Source organism: Rhododendron vialii, chromosome 8a, assembly GCF_030253575.1.
Source record: "Rhododendron vialii isolate Sample 1 chromosome 8a, ASM3025357v1".
NCBI classification, from domain to species: Eukaryota; Viridiplantae; Streptophyta; class Magnoliopsida; order Ericales; family Ericaceae; genus Rhododendron; species Rhododendron vialii.
This window is the reverse complement of record NC_080564.1, coordinates 16,582,552-16,600,479: the sequence shown is the minus strand read 5'-3', so window position 1 is coordinate 16,600,479 and position 17,928 is coordinate 16,582,552. Positions and strand designations below refer to the sequence as shown.

Here is a 17,928-nt window from a genome sequence, read left to right as displayed (position 1 = left end):
TACATGAAGGGAGTAATAAGAAAGGGGCAACAGTGTCCAATGATAGATCAAGAGAGTAAAAAATAATTGGTGTCCAGTGGCCCTTGGGGCAAATTATTCCCAAGTCATGGAGTACTTTTTCGGAATTAGCCCTTCATGGGAAAGGAAACAATAATTCCCAAGACATGGTGTTGAAGACAAAAATACCCCTCTTGTCTTGAATTTAGAGAGCAACTTAGGTTCATACACGGGACAACTTAAGATTCATACACAGGGCAACTTAGGTTCATACACGGGACAACTTAGGCGAAAAGGGGCCATAGACGCCGGTGATTAGGTGCGGCGAAAGAAAGGTGCGAGTCTAGGGATGTTTTGGTGTGCGATGGAGCACTGGAATGTTTGGGGTTGAATTTGTGGCGACAAGAGTTTGGGAGTCCGATCTTGGGGGCTTTTTGGTCGAAAGTGTTTCAGGAGGTTGTTGGGGGTTCCAATGTTGGGGGTTTTCGATTTTAGGTCGTTGTTGGGGTTTTTTTTTTATTTGAGGTGTCTGTTTTTAGGGTATTTCGGGGGGTTATGAGGTGGATTTAGGAGGTTGTTTCAGCAGTGGGGTTGAGGAGCGGTAATGGTGTTTCAACGTAGGGCTATTGAGTAGGGCGGCATTTGGGGAGGCGTGTGTGGGCCAAGTTTTCAAGCGGTAGGGGAGTTTTGTTCCGAGGAGAAACAACTAATATGGTGGACGGAGGCTATAGGGGACAGCGAGGGAGGAAGTGTGGACATGAGTGGTGTAATAGTAATTTTACGCGGTCCTTTCCATGTATTGGAAATTACTTTTTTTTCTTTTTCATATCCAGATGAATTTTCTAAAAAGTGGTCGATGAGTTGGGAGTTTTATGCCCATTCTACCACTGAAAATGCAATTCCCAAAAAAAAAAAAAAAAAATTGAAACAGTGTCCAGTGATAGATAAAGGGAGTAAAAAATAAAATGGGTGATTATTAATCATACACACTAGGGTTTCAGACCTTCAGTTTGCTCGCTCTCTTGACGAGAAAGAAAACACGTCCTATTTCTTCACTTCGGTAAAATCCTCCGCAAATGTCAAACTATATCTTCCGTTTTCTCAGCTAGCAAACAGAGACCGTGTATTTGCCATAACAGTTGGTGTGTTAATTGTTTCAGACACTTGAGTTGGCACGATGTCTGATGAGTCCGATTCACCTGCAAACAACGAGAACCTGAGCGTTGAGTCCAAGGATAAGCAAGAGGGCGAGTTTGGTGACTCTGGCTCGGTCACTAAGAAGCCGAGAACTGATGATGCATTTGACAGCCAACAAGATCAAGGATCGGAAGCTTCAAAAGAAGGAACCGAAAGGAACAGTTATTTACATGGTTCGTCGGAACGTAAAGAGGAAAATCCAAGTGTGAACGAAGTGGGTTTTCAAATTGAAGCAGAGGCGGCGGAAGACAAGGGTTCGAGACACACCATGGAGGATGCTTGGGTTGTGCTTCCTGACGCCAGCTTGGACTTTCCTGGAAAACTGAGGTAACAACCATGTAACTATAACATTCGCTTTGCTTTAATTGCTTCAGTTTCATCACTTATTCATAGTTACCTTTTGAATAATGCATCTTCTTCTAATTATTATTTTGATATTTTCCGTGCCTATATACACAACTCGTAGTGCGACTATAATTAGAGCCCTAATGCTTGGGCTACAAAACTTCCCTCCAAACAAAGTGAACCTTTTGGTTATTTATGTTATGTAACAACACGAATGGAGAGGTTGTGAATTTGTAACCATGTCAGCATGCTTCTGGCGGAGGGGCGGTACAAAATTGAAAGGGTTAAAGTTAAAACAGATCTACCAGTCAGCCACGCTTAATGGGACATAATGTACTTACGAGTCTAGCTGACATGACGATGTTACAGTTGATGCATGGGAAGATGAAAAACATTAGTGAATTTGGTAGGGATAGCACCAATTTAAGATAAGCTGAGGGAAAATAGACTGTGATTTGGTCACTGTCACTTACAATGAAGACCAATAGATGCCACCACAAAGTCAATTGATAAGACTAGTATTAATGGAAATGCTGGGGGGAGGGAAGACCAAAATTATATCAATCGCTTTGCTCAATATGAAGTCATTATCACGTTCATAATAATGTCCTCTTCAAAATTATATTGATCAAACAATATGAGTTCTAGATCCATGCTTCCCCATCCGTATCTCAGAGGTGTCCTGCTTCTGTTTTTCTGTAAAATATTCACTGTCTAAACTTGAAAACCAAGATCCAACTTTGTTCGGTTTTGTCCTTCCTGACAGATGTGCGCATTATGCAATTTATGATGGGCATGGAGGTCGACTAGCCGCTGAGTATGCACAGAAGCATTTACATAAAGATGTTCTTTCAGCAGGCTTACCACGTGAGTTGGTGTGTTTGCTTGGTCTTATTTGGTGCATGTTTAAGCATTTGGTGGGTCATGGATGTCATTTGACCCTGAACTAAAGAAACTGTGCTGATTTCTCTTATTTCTGCCATGGACTCGTTCCATCAGATTATTCCTCTTTTTCTTTTTCTTTTGTCAAGTGGTATGAGAATTACATTCCAAGAGTTGCAATAATGGGACGATGCATCAATCATGTGAGGTCCGAAACAACTAAGTCAAGTCCAATACATAACAATCCAAGAAACAGCCCTGGGGAAGAAATAAACTAACAATGAAACTGTCCTGTATAGGAGCAATAGTAATCAATTCTTGCCTTCGGCAAGATTTGATCCCTTGGCCTCTAAGTAGATAGGGTACAAGAGTGGCCAACTAGGCTAGTTCATCAGATTATTTCCTATTAGCATGACTCTGGTAGAGCTGTAGAGGTGGGTGGCCGACAAAATGGACCGGGAAAAACAGAGGGGGTTGAGATATATGTTGATGTTGACAAAACAAACGACAAGGAAATAGTATATGAATGCAATATAGAGGGCTCACAAATACGTGGGTTGGTGTTTGTTGGGTGAGATGAGATAGAGAAAGTGATAGGCCAGGGGAAGGTGTGGTGGTTTGTTGGTAGAGAAAACGGGAATTTGTCTCACAAATTTATGGATTAAATGTCCTTGAAATTGTTTTGTTTTGATTAATGTTTTCGTAGTTCTAGAATGTGAGATCACGATAGTAAATTTATGTACTCCAAATGCCACGTATGGGATCCCATATCTTATGTGTATGTATTTACATTCTATTTGTGAAGTTTTTGAATATTTTAATGCTAATCCCTATCTTGGTCTTCAAGAAGATATGAGTTCACAGACATTATACGTATTTGATTTTCATATACCGACATTTTACATATTCGATTTTCATAATGAAGGAGCAGTAAAAGATGATAGGAGGTTCATGCTCATATTGGCTGCATGAATCTCTAATGGATTTACCTGATACATTTGATGGTAAGAATGAATTTTGGATTTTATGATTTTCGAAGGTTTCAAGTGCAAAATGACCTTGTTGGAAATTGGTGCGATAATGAATTTATGATTTGTCCACCTCGCAAAGTTCAATGGGTAGCATGTTTAAAGTTCGCTGTTTAAGTATCTTTATACCAGTTCCGCGATAGGGTCCATCGACGGCGTCACGGCGCATATTTCATGTAGGTGCTACTTATGTTTCCCGATTTGGGTCCATTGACTGAGCAATTCTTAGTTTATCTTGCATTTTGAGTCTACCGATCAAGTGAGGTAATCCTGCATTTTGTGGGTGTTCAAAGCTTCATCATGGCTTACCCCTTAGGTAGTGTAGTCCCCTCATTCCCCAATACAAGGTCATTAGTTAAGGTGTCCAGGGTAGTGTAGTCCCCTCATTCCACATATACAAGGTAATTAGTTAGGGTGAAACCCTGGGCACCCTCAAAGCACATGATTCATTTGATGATTGCTTAGTCAGTGTACTCAAATTATGTGATCTGCTTAGTTATTGCTCAGTCGACAGACCTTAATCGCTTACATGGTGTAAATTATTGCAGTAATGGTTGGTCGATGAACGCTTACATAGGAATTTGCTATTAAGATGCTTAGTTGGTGAACTTTAAACACACTACCCTTTGGACTTTGTGAAGTCAGCCAATCATAAGCGCGCCATCTTCCAACAAAATTATTTTGGACTTGAAAAGCTCGAATATATTCTCACCTTTGGTCGAATATCCATCAAAGATCCCTGTAGTGAAGGTTGTCAAATCATGAATAAAATTGATCCTTTTCCGAATAATCCTTATGATTCAGTTAAAATTTTCAAAGCATATAGAATAGACATCTATTCATTCCCAGTAATAAAGGTAGGTTATGTATATTAAAAGTTGTTTTTAATGGTTACCAGTTAATTTAATAGAGTAGAAGCTTATATTGCAACAGGATCGTACTAAATACTAAAATCACCTAAGGATCAACATATTTTCCATGGCTATTGTATATAGCCGAACTAAACGCTATTAAGTTATTATACTCCTGTTTTTCCAATAAAAACCAAAGATGTAAATAATGCTCCGAATTCGTTGGATGGGATAGTTTCAAGAATCGAATGGATCGTACATTCTGACTCGAATTGTGAATCGTATGGTTCATCACTGACGTCCGACTTCATCCCAATCTCGATTCACCTACAGATTCATGTTGTTTTTTCTCAAATCATGAATCGAATTGTGAACCAAATTGTGAATCGTATGGTTCTTATATGGACATGAAGCACAAGCTAACTATCAAAGTACCAACGGTTCTCTTAGAGATCTTCCGATAGGAAAATCAAGTACATAAATTTCAGCGAACTATTATCTGCTCGACAGACTCTGTTGGGGATCTAGTACAAAATTACTCTGTAATTCATAAATAATTTACAAACACATGTTTATGAATTTATCAATCAGTGTGTGTCTAATCCTGAGGGAATTTCAAATATATATTGTGGTGGGCTTATGTTTGTTACGCTAAGTGTTGGAGTTAAATTTTGGTTAGCCCTGAGACCATGCTAATTTCCTTCATCCCTCTTCTTGAGCCTGCAAAACAAGACGCCGTCAGAGGCTCCCAATCATAATAAATGATATGAGCATTCTTTGACAGGTGGCTACTTGTATCTTGTTTGCATTTTGCTTGCTTATCCGAGAAGGTTCGTATCTTCTTGGCTATTCTTTCTGCTGACTACCCCTTTGGCTGGGCACTCTTTGTGCCAACAATTCTTTTGGTTGGACACTCTTTGTGCCCAGTGCCTAGCTCTCCACTTGACACCATCTTCGGGTGATCGATTTTCTGATCCCAAGTTTGGCAACTCTGTATTGCTGATGTCTTTCCTGCTCGTAGGAATGTCACGTGTCACGGACTATTGTTTTACTTGTTTAATGATGGCTAGTCTTAACTTCGTGCCCATTGATGCCGATTAATTTCTCCTCCCATAACGGTATTGGATAGTTTATTTTACTATCATGAGCTGCAAACTAATTTTAATGACATGGAATTCATTAAATTATGAGAGACCATTTTGCCCCTTTCCCCATTAGCACACACCCACCCATCTCCTTTCCACACTCTCTTCTCACCCAAAATAATCCACCCCCGCTGCCGCCGCCACAGAATTGTGAAGTAGTTAAAAAACCAGTACCCCTTTCTTCTTCTTTTGTTTTCTTCTGATTTTCCTCTCTGTTGGTTGGTTAATTTCTACATTGTTTCTCTGCTTTTTCTTGTGAATTTGAATTATTAGTGAGCACTTAGAAATCTCTGACTCATTTTTAAATGTATTTTATCCTCCCAAATCCATAATAATTGAAACGCTTTTAAATTTGTTTCCATGGCTTCATGTTACTTTGGTTTCTCTAATCAAAGTTTTACTCATCATGCTCTATGAAATTGCAGTTGGATGTAAAAGCGGCCAAGAGAGCTATACTTGATGGTATGTTAGTTTGTGCTCTTCTTTATTCATTGTGGATAAGTGGAATGTCTTTTGGTTTTTTGTTTACGTTTCTTTTTGTCGTTAATAGAGATTTAATTTGCTGTTTCCTTTACAACAAAGGCTTTCGACGAACTGACGAGACCCTCATTCAAGAAAGTGCTGCAGGTATTGTTAAGTTGCTTTCTACACAATAAGCATTCCAGTAAATTGTCTTCCTTAAATACGCTCTTTGATCGTGTTAATAAATGGTTCACTGATTAGATGATGTTATTTCTGTTGCTTGATTGTAGAGCTTCATGTTTAAGACAATAATAACTTTTTGCAAGAGATTTTAGTGCTTTGTACGAGGATCTACTTCTTGATTTAGACACTGCAACTCATAGTTTTGGATGTGGATGCTTAATACTGAGTTGAGTCGTTTAGGGTTTTAATTTGGCCAGGTAATGTTTGTATCCGGTATTGGTAAAAGTGTCAAACATTAGCAGTTTATGATTTGGAGTGCAATGGTTATGAATTTCTCATCTTATCTTTGATAAGAGTGAAATCTCAAATAACTGATGAGTTTTCTCTTTTAGACCTCTTTCACGGTCCTCTTAGTACAGGCATAGGTAGGAGATGGCAGAACTTTCTTCTAGGGAAACTAAATTGTGTTTTTTACCCCTTGTTTTTTGGTTGAGCATGGAAGAAAAGGATGCAGGTTGGTTCTTGAATTTATTATTACAGCCTTAAGGTCAGTGGCGACTCCACGAATTACGACCATCGGGTCATTCATGAACAAAAAAACCAATGATAACAACCGACCCCACCCTTTTGCACATAGCAGCGCCGCAGCTTAAGGTTAAGGAAATTGTGTAGTTTAAAGGGTAATAAAGAAGTGAGACCCTTTTGTTCTCCTTGTCTCTACTCACATGTTGACAGAAAGGAAATGGCAAGGCCAGAGGGAAGGTGAAGGCCTCCTTTCCTTTCCCTTAATCTTCTTTGCTGAGAAGTTAAAAACATTCTTCGTCACTCTCGTGCTCCCTCATGAGACATTTAGCTTATGCAATGTTTTTCGCGTGGTTTCTTCATCTTTTGTTTACTTTCCAGCCCATTGTTGCCATCTATGACGGATAAATTTGGTTGTTTTTTCTGTTTCTGGACAGGATGATGGTTGTTTTAGTTTGAAACTTTGAGGGAATGTTGGGTCTTCATAGTCGTTATCAGAGTTTACATTGTGTTACTTAGACATGCTTTGAGAATGCAGAAAAACTGCATTCAGGGTTTAAAAAATAGCTCTCCTCCTGTGGAGCACCCTCCCCTTTTGCTTTGATCTTTGTGTCTTGGACATGCACACATGCAACCGCCACAAATTTTTTTGACAAGTTATATTACACATGTTAATAACAGAAGTTTACTTCTTCTAAGTTTAATCCTCGAAACCTTGGCGTGCACTTGTCTACAGGAAATTAAAAGCTAAAACGCATCGCTTGATGCTTCCTTGTTGAACAGAATTAGTAAAAAAATATCCCTGGCCTAAATATACAGAGACATCTTTCTACTATGGTTTCTGTACTTTATGTCATCTTGCATTCATTTGATAGATCCTGGTGAAGTAGAATTTCTTCTTTCTGACAATTGTTATATATTCTTCTCAGGTGGTTGGCAGGAAGGTGCTACAGCTGTATGTGTTTGGGTATTAGGCCAAACAGTAAGTTTACTTTTATTCTCATGTGATACTTAACGATTTCTACTGCCCAATCGCAAAGTTATTTTCACAATAGATGGTATTTTCTCAGGGTATCGTCTGATTAAGTATGGTCAAGGTTCTATCCGACGCATCGCTCAAAATTTTTGTTACTAGTTAATCATTTGGTTGTGATAATGATCAGCTGTTACTTGTCAGTCGATGTGTATTTCTACCTATGAGCTTCAGTTGGAAAGTTATTTCTTTTTCTTTTTCTTTTCTTTTGAGTTTTATTTTTGTTTTCCAAGTCCACCAAAGGTTCACTCGATAGAGAACCGAAATCATCATGAATCTTTTTCTCTTTATTGTAGTGTGTAAGGATCTTTAAACGTAAGTTGTATTTTGGTGATATTTCGGCCTTGTCCCTTACTGTCGCATTAGTTGGACCTTGTGGGAGGGGGATGCGGAATAAGGAAAAGGTAGGAAACCTGCGGTCCCCAAATTAGTTTTGAGTTGCAAATGTTAGCTATGAACCCCAAGCACAATCACTAGATAAAGAAGTGTCATGCTTTGTCTTAAGTTTTTTTTTTTTTTTGGAAGTGTATAAGGATGGAACGGCAAGAGATTCATTAATATGAAGTATTACAATCTACCATGTGCATCTAATACAATTGATAAAAAGACCTAACACAAATGAGTGAGACAAATAACACATACAAATCATATGAAGTTAAACCAGCGATAAATTGATGAGATGGCTAAATGTCGGAGTAGCGCATGCGACTTGTCGATGTACAACTGTCACAGTAGTTCCACAATTGACGGGGGCTTCCCACATAGACTGACCGATACCAACCAAGTGATTTTTTTTGCACTTATGGTAGAGAGCACTGCGTGCATGGAAAGAGACATCATGCAACTAGATGGCAGATAGACCAACTACAGTGCAGAAATTAGTGGAGAAAATGCAGAAAAACAAGCGCAACCATGATTATTGAACAATGAACTACTAAAAGTGAAGAAACCACCACCGCAAATTCTCACCTACCCACCCCAATGCAGAAAATTACAACTGAAAACTTATAATAAACCATAATAAACTTAAACTAATGCATCTCAAGAGAATCAAAACCGTGGTAAGTCTAATCCGTCAGCAGCAAGCAACGCAAAAGCAGATACAATCCCAACAAGCCTGCATCATCGAAAACCCCCAAAACAAACAACAGCAGACAAGCATGCATATAACAGTATGCAGAAATAAGAAACTCGATCGGATCGAACGGGGAAGGGAATAACAGAGAGGGGAATGGGATCCGACCAGAGAAAAGGAAAAAAGAAAAAGAATCCTGATCGGACGGGGAGGGGGTAGATCGGAGAGCCGACCGGCAGTGGGAAGAGGGAAGGGAAGCCGCTCGGCGGCCGAGGACTGGAGCTCTGTGGCTTCCACACGGAGGGGGACTGGAGGGATGCTTATTTTGTTTGGTGGGGGGGGGGGCGGGCTGCCGCCTCCTCTCCTCCACACCCCCCCCCCCCCCCCCCCCCCGAACCTAGATCTGGCTTTGCTTCCCTTTTACACGTTCTGTTTCTCTCTCTAGGATGGAGTGCATCTAAAGTTTTTTGTTATTGGTTTTTTGTACCGCTTTGATTCTATTCTTCCCCCATTGTTCTGCATTTTCTATGTGGCATGTTGTTTATTGGTGGTATTGGGAACTGATGTTCCGGTGGCCTTTCTGGGTGTGCCCATTTTCCAATCGTGGAAGGTTATGAATTTGTCTTGGTTAGTTAATCATTTCTTCAGGATGTTACTGTTTATCTTCAATTTCATTCTCTCCATGATTTCATGATTCATAAATATCCTTGGATCAATAGAAGAAAAAAATTTGGATAACAAAAGCATTGAAAAGGACATGAATTGTGGTGACATAAGTTGCTCCTCTAGATGTTCAATGGACTAGTGCTGAACCGAATCCCTTAGTGTTAGATGATGGATCTATTTGTATCTAGTGTAATTATGTGTCTTATCATGTAATTAGTTTAAGTATCTAGGACTGTAGTGTAATTATTATACAGCTTGTACATATATATTTTACGTTGAATGAAATTAACCCTAATGGGTTTTCTCTCTATTACGATTACCCTAAAACTGAACATGGTATCAGAGCGATAGAACCTGGGCGACCTACGACGTTCTTCTTGTTGCTGCATGAACAGTACTTCGCGGGAACAGTACTCGCGTGAACAGTGCTCGTGAACAGTACTCGCGTGAACAGTGCTCGTGAACAGTGCTTCGATTAGATCTGCTACTGTCGCCGTTTTTTTTCTCGCCGATCGGATTATTTTTTCTTCTCTCACGAAGTTTCAACATTGTTTCAGTCAGATTCGAAGGTATTCAGTTGATTTTTTTGAGGTTCTAAGGCTTTTGGAACCTTTATTTATTATTTTTGGAGTTCTAAAGTTGCCGGGAACATTGTTTATTGTTTATTTGGCATTATTGTTCTGCTTTCAAGATGTCAGAAGAGAAAAAACAGGCTTCCGCTAGTGGCAAGGATGAGTTGAGTCGTGTAGGGACTCTAGATAACTCTTCACTGGATATTTGTCCCATCAAACTGGATGGCACAAATTATTTACTTTGGTCTCGTACTTTTACATTAGCTATTGAAGCTAAAGGGATGTCTGAGTTCATTGAAGGCCCTGTTACTGAGCCTACTACTGATGTTGAACTCAAGACGTTTAAGTCTCGTCGATCTTTAGCCATGACCTGGTTGTTTAATTCTATGAAGGCTGATGGTACAGTTGAGAGATACAAGGCAAGGCTGGTTGCCAGAGGTTTTACTCAAACTTATGGTATTGACTATGAGGAGATGTTTGCTCAGGTAGCGAAGATGAATTCTGTGCGAGCTCTCCTCTCGTGTGCTGCCCACTTGAATTGGCCTCTTCAACAGTTTGATGTGAAAAATGCATTCCTCCATGGTGATTTAGAGGAGGAAGTTTATATGGATATTCTACCAGGTTTCTCTTCTCCTGCAAGTGAAGGAAAGGTGTGTAGATTGAAGAAGGCACTTTATGGGCTGAAACAGTCACGTAGAGCTTGGTTTGGCAGGTTTTGTAAAGCTATGTTAAGTTTTGGTTACAAGCAAAGCCATGCAGATCATACGATGTTCATCCGGCGAAGTAATGGTAAGATTGTTGTCCTTATTGTTTATGTTGATGACATAATAATGACAGGCAATGATGTGAGTGAGATTCATAACCTTAAGTCTCGTCTAGCTCAGGAGTTCGAGATTAAGGACTTGGGATCATTGAAATACTTTCTTGGAATGGAAGTAGCGAGGTCTGATAGAGGTATTTTTATTTCCCAACGCAAGTATATACTTGATTTTTTGGAAGAAACAGGTATGTTGGGCTGTAGACCTGCAGATTCTCCTATTGAGGCGAATCATCATCTTAGTGGAGATGTGGGGGAGCGTACTGATAAGGAAAGGTATAGCGACTTGTGGGTCGACTAATATACTTGGCCCACACTCGACCCGATATTACTTATGCAGTAGGTGTTGTTAGTCAGTTTATGCATGATCCTCGTACATCACATCTAGATGCAGTTTATCGTATTTTGAGGTATCTGAAATCAGCTCTAGGAAAAGGAATTCTATTCTCTAATCATGGCCATTTGCGATTGGAGGCATTCACTGATGCTGACTGGGCTGGTTCTGTGGATGATAGGCGCTCTACTTCTGGGTATTGCACTTTCCTTGGGGGTAATCTGATTACCTGGCGAAGTAAGAAGCAATCGGTAGTCGCTAGGTCTAGCGCAGGAGCTGAATATAGAGCTATGGCTCATGGTGTTTGCGAGCTCTTGTGGCTCCAAACTTTGTTACTTGATTTGGGGTTTGCTGACAGTGTTCCGATGAAACTCTACTGCGACAATAAAGCTGCCATTAACATTGCTCATAATCCCGTTCAGCATGACAGAACGAAGCACATAGAGATTGATCGACACTTCATCAAGGAAAAGTTGAATGAGGGTTTGATATGTATGCCGTTTGTGAGATCTGGAGATCAGTTAGCTGATATATTCAAAAAAGGGCTGGGTAGCAAGAGTTTTCATCCTATTGTGTTCAAGTTGGGTTTGATTGATATCTTCGCACCAACTTGAGGGGGAGTGTTAGATGATGGATCTATTTGTATCTAGTGTAATTATGTGTCTTATCATGTAATTAGTTTAAGTATCTAGGACCGTAGTGTAATTATTATACAGCTTGTACATATATATTTTACGTTGAATGAAATTAACCCTAATGGGTTTTCTCTCTATTACGATTACCCTAAAACTGAACACTTAGTAAGTGTGATTGACTCTTGGCTAATGAAAGAGCTATCTTACTGATAACTGAGATGTCAATTTAAGACAAATATATGCGCTCTCTTACTTTTAACTGAGGTATGTCAATGTAGGACAAATATATGCACAAAATTTTCAATTTGCTTTGCAAATATTGGTGTGTGTTGTTGCAGTGTTCTTATATTCTTTTTTTGAAGGATGCGTGGGAAAGTTATTATATTTCTTCTGCTCCATGTTCTCTAGGTGTTTGTTGCTAATATTGGGGATGCAAAAGCAGTTGTAGCGCGGTCATCTGCTGCTGATGGTTTCAAGAATACTTTAGATGGAGTAACTCCATTGAAGGCTATTGTTTTGACAAGGGAACACAAAGCCATCTACCCACAGGAACGTGCACGAATTCAGAAGGTAAGGTCTATGTCAATGGGAATTGTGGAGAGCAACATAACGCATTCTCGTCATGTATTCCATGAGTCCGACGTTATTAAATCCATTGCAGATTTATAGGTTACAATATTCTTGAGCACTCTGGGATGGATGGCATTTATTCCAGAAAGCGAATATCGAATGTTGTTGTATCTAACTAGATGTTTACTATTACTACCTAGATGCCTTTTGTTTAAAATTTCATAATTCAAGTCTGCCTCTGCAGTTATTCTCAGATGATAATAACATTGATAGGGAAACTGATTCTGGAGATTAATTTTTCCTTAATATCCAAGGAGGCGAGTGAAGTGTGATTATCATTGCAGTGACTGCAGTATAGAACCTTGTGCAATTTAATAGAATAAATTACAAAGAAAGCCGTGGCATGAAATGGGGATGAATCACAATAAAAATTTTGAGTGTTCCAGTAAGATTGAAGAACAAAATATGAAACTAGAGGCTGCTTTTTTACTCTACTGTTACAAACACAATGTCACGTTTGCAAATATTCTATTTCTGCTATAGGAAATTGTCAAATGTATTGTTTTCCCAAAATCAAGTCTAACGTATGTAGATTATTCGTAGACTATGATTCGATGAGTCAGACACTCAGACTCAAATTTGTTTTTCACCTTTCCACCATTTCTTTCCTCTTTAAGCAGTGGATTAGTTCATGGTAAAACATAACCTGAAAGAAATTGATTATCATTCACAAAATTTCTACTGTCAATCTCTCTTTGTTAGGATGTTCTCCCTCTCCCTCTCTCTTAAACTCGCGCACACACACAAATTTCAACCACCTCAACTACAGGTCCTTTTACTTTGAGAAGAAAAAGTAAAAAACATACTTCCAGAGTTTCGAAATGAAGAAAAAAATTATGATAATCAGAATTGACAATAAGCAGAGAGAGAATGTCATATCTGCACATTTTTGTTTCTGACGTAGAGAAAAGATAAGGGCACGCATGTGATGCAACGAGGAGGGCTGCGTATGCATATAGGTTCAGAATATTGCAGTCAGTGGGGTTTCATTCATATAGTTAAGGAAATTGTAGGAAGATAAGGAGTGTGATGTTCAGAGTATTTCAGGAAATGTGGATTTCGTTTTGTAACTGAATAAAGGGCTCATTTTGACGTGTTCACCCTATCAGTTGAGTTATCAATGATGTGGGTAATTTTGATGGGAAAAAATAATTTACATAACTTCGAATGGTAACTAAAAGCTTCGAACGATGCTTAAAACTTCTGTTTGAAAAAAAAAAGGACACATAGAGAGAAACATAAAAATTCTAATATATCAGTTACTTTAAAACATTTGATTCTTTATATGCTTAAATAAAGCTCAAATCCTATATTATGCGGAATGGACCATGAACCTTTAATCTTTTTATGCTGAGCATGTACCTTTAATCTTTTTATGCTTAAAAATCTGGATCTGTTTAACTGAAAAAGTGGCGGTCCCTGCTCCTTAGCGATGAGATTTTAAGTGATAAGTCAAAGCTAGTTTAAAACCTCGGTATAAAATGACGCCCGTTGCTGCCCCATAGTGGCTAAGTGAGACTTTTCAGATGATATTCTCTCTCCTATTATAGATAGAAGGTCGAAGTAGAATATTGACAAGCTTGTCAGTTGTCAGTGTTGACTAAATAAAAGGATGATGCGTAGGTCCAAAAATTGCATTTGGTAATTCAAAATATCTTCAGAGATAAGAGTTCTATTATGGAAGCAGTCATTGTTCGCTCCTTGCGTATGTAATTCTTCTATGGAGTTTTTAATTCGTTAATTCAGTTACCTTGAACGTTATTATACATTTTGTTAATAAGTGCTCAATTTTAATAAGCGCTCAATTTTCAGGCTGGTGGCTCTGTAAGTTCTAATGGACGACTTCTAGGCCGGCTCGAAGTTTCCAGGGCCTTTGGTGATCGGCAATTCAAAAAGGTATGTTTGTTCTCGCATTTAGACAATTTTTGAAGGCAAAGAGAAAAAAAGAAAAAGGTTCGTAATAATATTTGTTAGGCGAATCTTTTAGTTCTCAACATGGAATCTGGCCTTTCATTCCTATCCTAATGTGTACTTTGGTTTCCTGATCTATGTATGTATGTGTGTCTCTCTGTGTGTGCGCGCGCGCATGCGCGCATGTGTATTTTTGCCTGTAGTTTGTTCCAATGTGTAAGCATAGTGATGGCATCCATTTTTCGTTCTTTGTTTTCTATTTCATATTTCCTTCATTGATATTGATCTAGTGTACTATCACCACCTGATGTGCTTTGAGGATAACTTTGCAGAAAATTATACTTTCAGATGGCTCGGATCTGTTACTTCAGTCTTTGCTCTTACTAGAAAGGCTGGAGCACTTCAGAACTTTTAAGATGTGTCGAAAGTTGGCTTATCTCCCTAACCCTCTTCGTTTTTCTTATACGTCATCAAATAGAAATTGTTAGCGGATAACATTTCAAATTTGGAATTTGGCTGGAAAATTAGGGGTTATGTGCACAAAAAAATAACAACCTGGGGATGACTTGAGATCTAGTAAATTAAGGTTAAAGAAATGTGGAAGAACATGAGATATGAAGAAAATGTCACTTATTTATTGCTTAGGAAAAGGCCGTGAAGGAAAGAACAATAACACAGGTACCCAGACTTTTCTACATTGAGTCCCTTTTCTTCTGGTGATGAGAATTATGCTTACCGCCTTTGCTCCATGTCTCTGCAAGTTGCTTCATTGTTCTTGATCTTTGAATCCTTCAGAATTTAAGATGCACTCATGCCGAACTGAGTAAGTGAACTGCAGGTGGGTGTCATCGCAACACCAGATATTCATTCTTTTAACCTTACAGAGCGAGACCACTTCATTATTCTTGGCTGCGATGGCCTGTGGGGGGTATATCTTCTCTGACTGTCTCTTTTGCCTTAATTCTTAATCTATTCTGTCGGGGCATTTTTCAAGTTTTATTATTAATTTAAAGTTGATGCTTCTGGGTTTCAGGTATTTGGACCATCTGATGCTGTTGAGTTTGTTCACAAGCTGCTAAAGGTTTTGATTTATCTTTGATCTTCCCATTTTTTTAATGCATCAGTCTTAAAGGTTTGAATGCATCTTTGAGTTTCCTACTTTTTTTCCATTCTCATAGGAGTATTGTGGTGTTTGGTCAGACCAACTGCATTGATTGCAATATCCCTTTCATCCCACACTGGGTGGGTATGAGACTTTTAAGTGTTGATATTGAACTACCAGACTAGTATACCAAGTAACTTAAACTGAAGCCTTTGGGCAGATGTTCATAGGCCCACCACTTTGATAGGTTACTGGGTTAATAACTGGTGGGTCATCCCATTCATGCAGTTACTGATATCATTGTCCTTCAAATTCTGCTTTCGAGGAGTAAAAGCAATATGACTAGTAAGATTCCGATAATGCATCTAATTGTTCTCCACTGTAGTGTGAAACAGTCACTTACCATATCGGATTCGGTTTGTGAGGTTTTAAGCAAATGAATGATTTTGCTAGAAGTACAAGATGGAGAGGGAAAATCTTCCCCTGTTCTGTTTTCATCTCCCCCCCTTTTCAGTTTCCTAAAGGAGACACTCTATGTTTTGCCTATATGTAGTTGGGTTATGTGAGGGGTGTCTCTTTGCAGTTGGCCATGCTTATTGCTTAATGATACTTGAAAGAACTTTAAGAGAAGCTATCTCAAGTTCTCAACCTTTACAATTGTCTGGCAGGAGGGCTTGGCAGTTGCAGCTGTGAGCCGACGCCTTGTTAGGGAAGCTGTCCGGGAGCGCCTGTGCAAAGATAACTGCACTGCTATTGTTATTGCTTTCAAGCGCAAGTAGTTAGAAGGTGCTCAAATTCTGTCGTGGTGTTCAGTTTCGTGCTCTTTGCCAGCTTAGTTACGTGGTTTTGTTGCCGTCGTTGTTATGTTGTTCTTTTGTTTTTGGGCAGTGTGGAAGAAAGATACACGGTGTTGTCGTCGTAGCTTATTGCGCAAATCTAATCTGTTGTATGGGTTCGTAGAACACTTAAACATGATGTGTCCCTTTTTTGTTGTTTCCAAGGGTCTTTCGTCACTGAACAAAAATGACTGAACCCAGTGCCAAGGCTTGCATAATGTACGAGAGGTGGAGTCTAGAATTGTAACCTCTCAATACTGGAAGGCTAATTGTAATGACTTGAATCGACTCAGCACTGGGGCCGATGGCCAATGTCGTAACAGCTGGTCACGACCACTCATAGTTCAATTAGAGATGGCAACGGTGCGGTTCCAGTTATTGGCAAAACCAAAACCGAAACAAATACCTAAAACCATAACCAAGACCGGTGGTTTTCATTTTATCTAATGACAACCAAAATTACGGTTTTCAGTTTGGTACTGTTTTCACCGAAACCTAGCAACCATGAATGCGTTTTCAGTTCAAATTGATGACCAGTACAGGACTCAAATGGCAAACAATGCACATTTAGCACTTCACACTTTTAACTAATACCCTTCCGTTTGGTCCAGCTAATCTATTTACAAGTCAAACATCTCAGTGTTTGGAGGTACCATATACTTTTGATGAAAAAACAAAGCCCACAAATTCTTAGTCGACAAACCATTTTCTGACTCACTGTTCGAATCACAAAATCGAATTCATAAGTTGAAATTTTGGAACCATGAAAGGCTTCTTGGCACTTGATAAAATTCGAGCCCTACAGTCTCTTAACCGATACTAATTAACCTCTTTCATTTTGTGAGTCGTTTGTTGTCTTCTGCTACTGTGAGTCCAGAGAGAGAGAGAGAGAGAGATGGAAAGAGTGAGGCGGATTATTTTAGACAGAAACCCTAACAACGGTATCAGTATGCAGAGGTGTATATATGTAGGGTAGATATGTAAAATTTTGGTTAAAAACCCAACTAAACGGTTCATACGGTAAGGTTAAACAACGGTTCGGGCGGGGTTGCCATCCTTAAGTTCAATTAACTGGTTGTAAATGTAGGGTTTGTTTTTGTTGGAAAGGATAAGTGTAGGTTTAAGCGTGAGTAATTCTACAAACACATGTAGGGATACAGATGCAGATACAGATACATAGGTGTTTGGAGCTTCCGATATATGTGGGCTCCACACGACGTGTGAGGGATCCATAACCATTGGACGGGGTTTTGTGTCCTTCCGTCTCGGCCCGTAGCATTTTGTTGAAGCGTGGATAATCTTCCATGGCAGATGAAGGATGTACCAAAAATAAAAACCGATATCATATGCTCTTCTTTTTTTTTTTCTAATTTTGGGTAACGACGGTTCCTTGGCTTGGTCCCATTAATTTCCAAGTACATGCACTATCCGTCCCTTACATTTCAAGCTCGCAGTGCCGGCTCTAGGCTAAGGCCCAAGAGGCCTGAGCCTTCAGCCCCCAAAAAAAGCCCAAAAACTAGGGCTCCCATTTGTTTTAAGTACCTAAGTGTATATGTTTGTTATAGGGCCTATTTTTAAACCCAAGGCCCAATGTTCTCCTCGCCCACTGGCTATTGCGAACAAGGCCCAGTTAAAAAGAACACGGAACCGAGGAATAAACAAAACAAAAAAAAAAGCTGGAATAAAAGGAATCACGGGGATTGCT

At 39.3% G+C, this 17,928-nt stretch overlaps 1 protein-coding gene across 5 annotated transcripts; it reads left to right on the top strand.

Moving 5' to 3' along the window:
- The first annotated feature begins 960 nt into the window (after window positions 1–960).
- On the top strand, window positions 961–16,464 carry LOC131299025 (probable protein phosphatase 2C 8). Of its 5 annotated transcripts, none has more exons than XM_058324557.1 (11): window positions 961–1,521; window positions 2,306–2,414; window positions 5,841–5,907; window positions 6,028–6,072; window positions 7,542–7,594; window positions 12,153–12,314; window positions 14,187–14,270; window positions 15,124–15,213; window positions 15,319–15,366; window positions 16,056–16,173; window positions 16,276–16,464. In XM_058324557.1, exons 1-10 carry the CDS (start codon window positions 1,175–1,177, stop codon window positions 16,164–16,166), a joined length of 1,116 nt encoding a protein of 371 aa, XP_058180540.1. In that variant the 5' UTR covers window positions 961–1,174; the 3' UTR covers window positions 16,167–16,173; window positions 16,276–16,464. The 5 variants fall into 5 exon arrangements, with proteins under 5 accessions (XP_058180540.1, XP_058180544.1, XP_058180543.1 ...); XM_058324558.1 differs by having other exon boundaries at window positions 973–1,057; window positions 1,158–1,521; window positions 16,056–16,464; XM_058324560.1 differs by having other exon boundaries at window positions 962–1,521; window positions 5,871–5,907; window positions 16,056–16,464.
- Window positions 16,465–17,928: the final 1,464 nt, after the last annotated feature.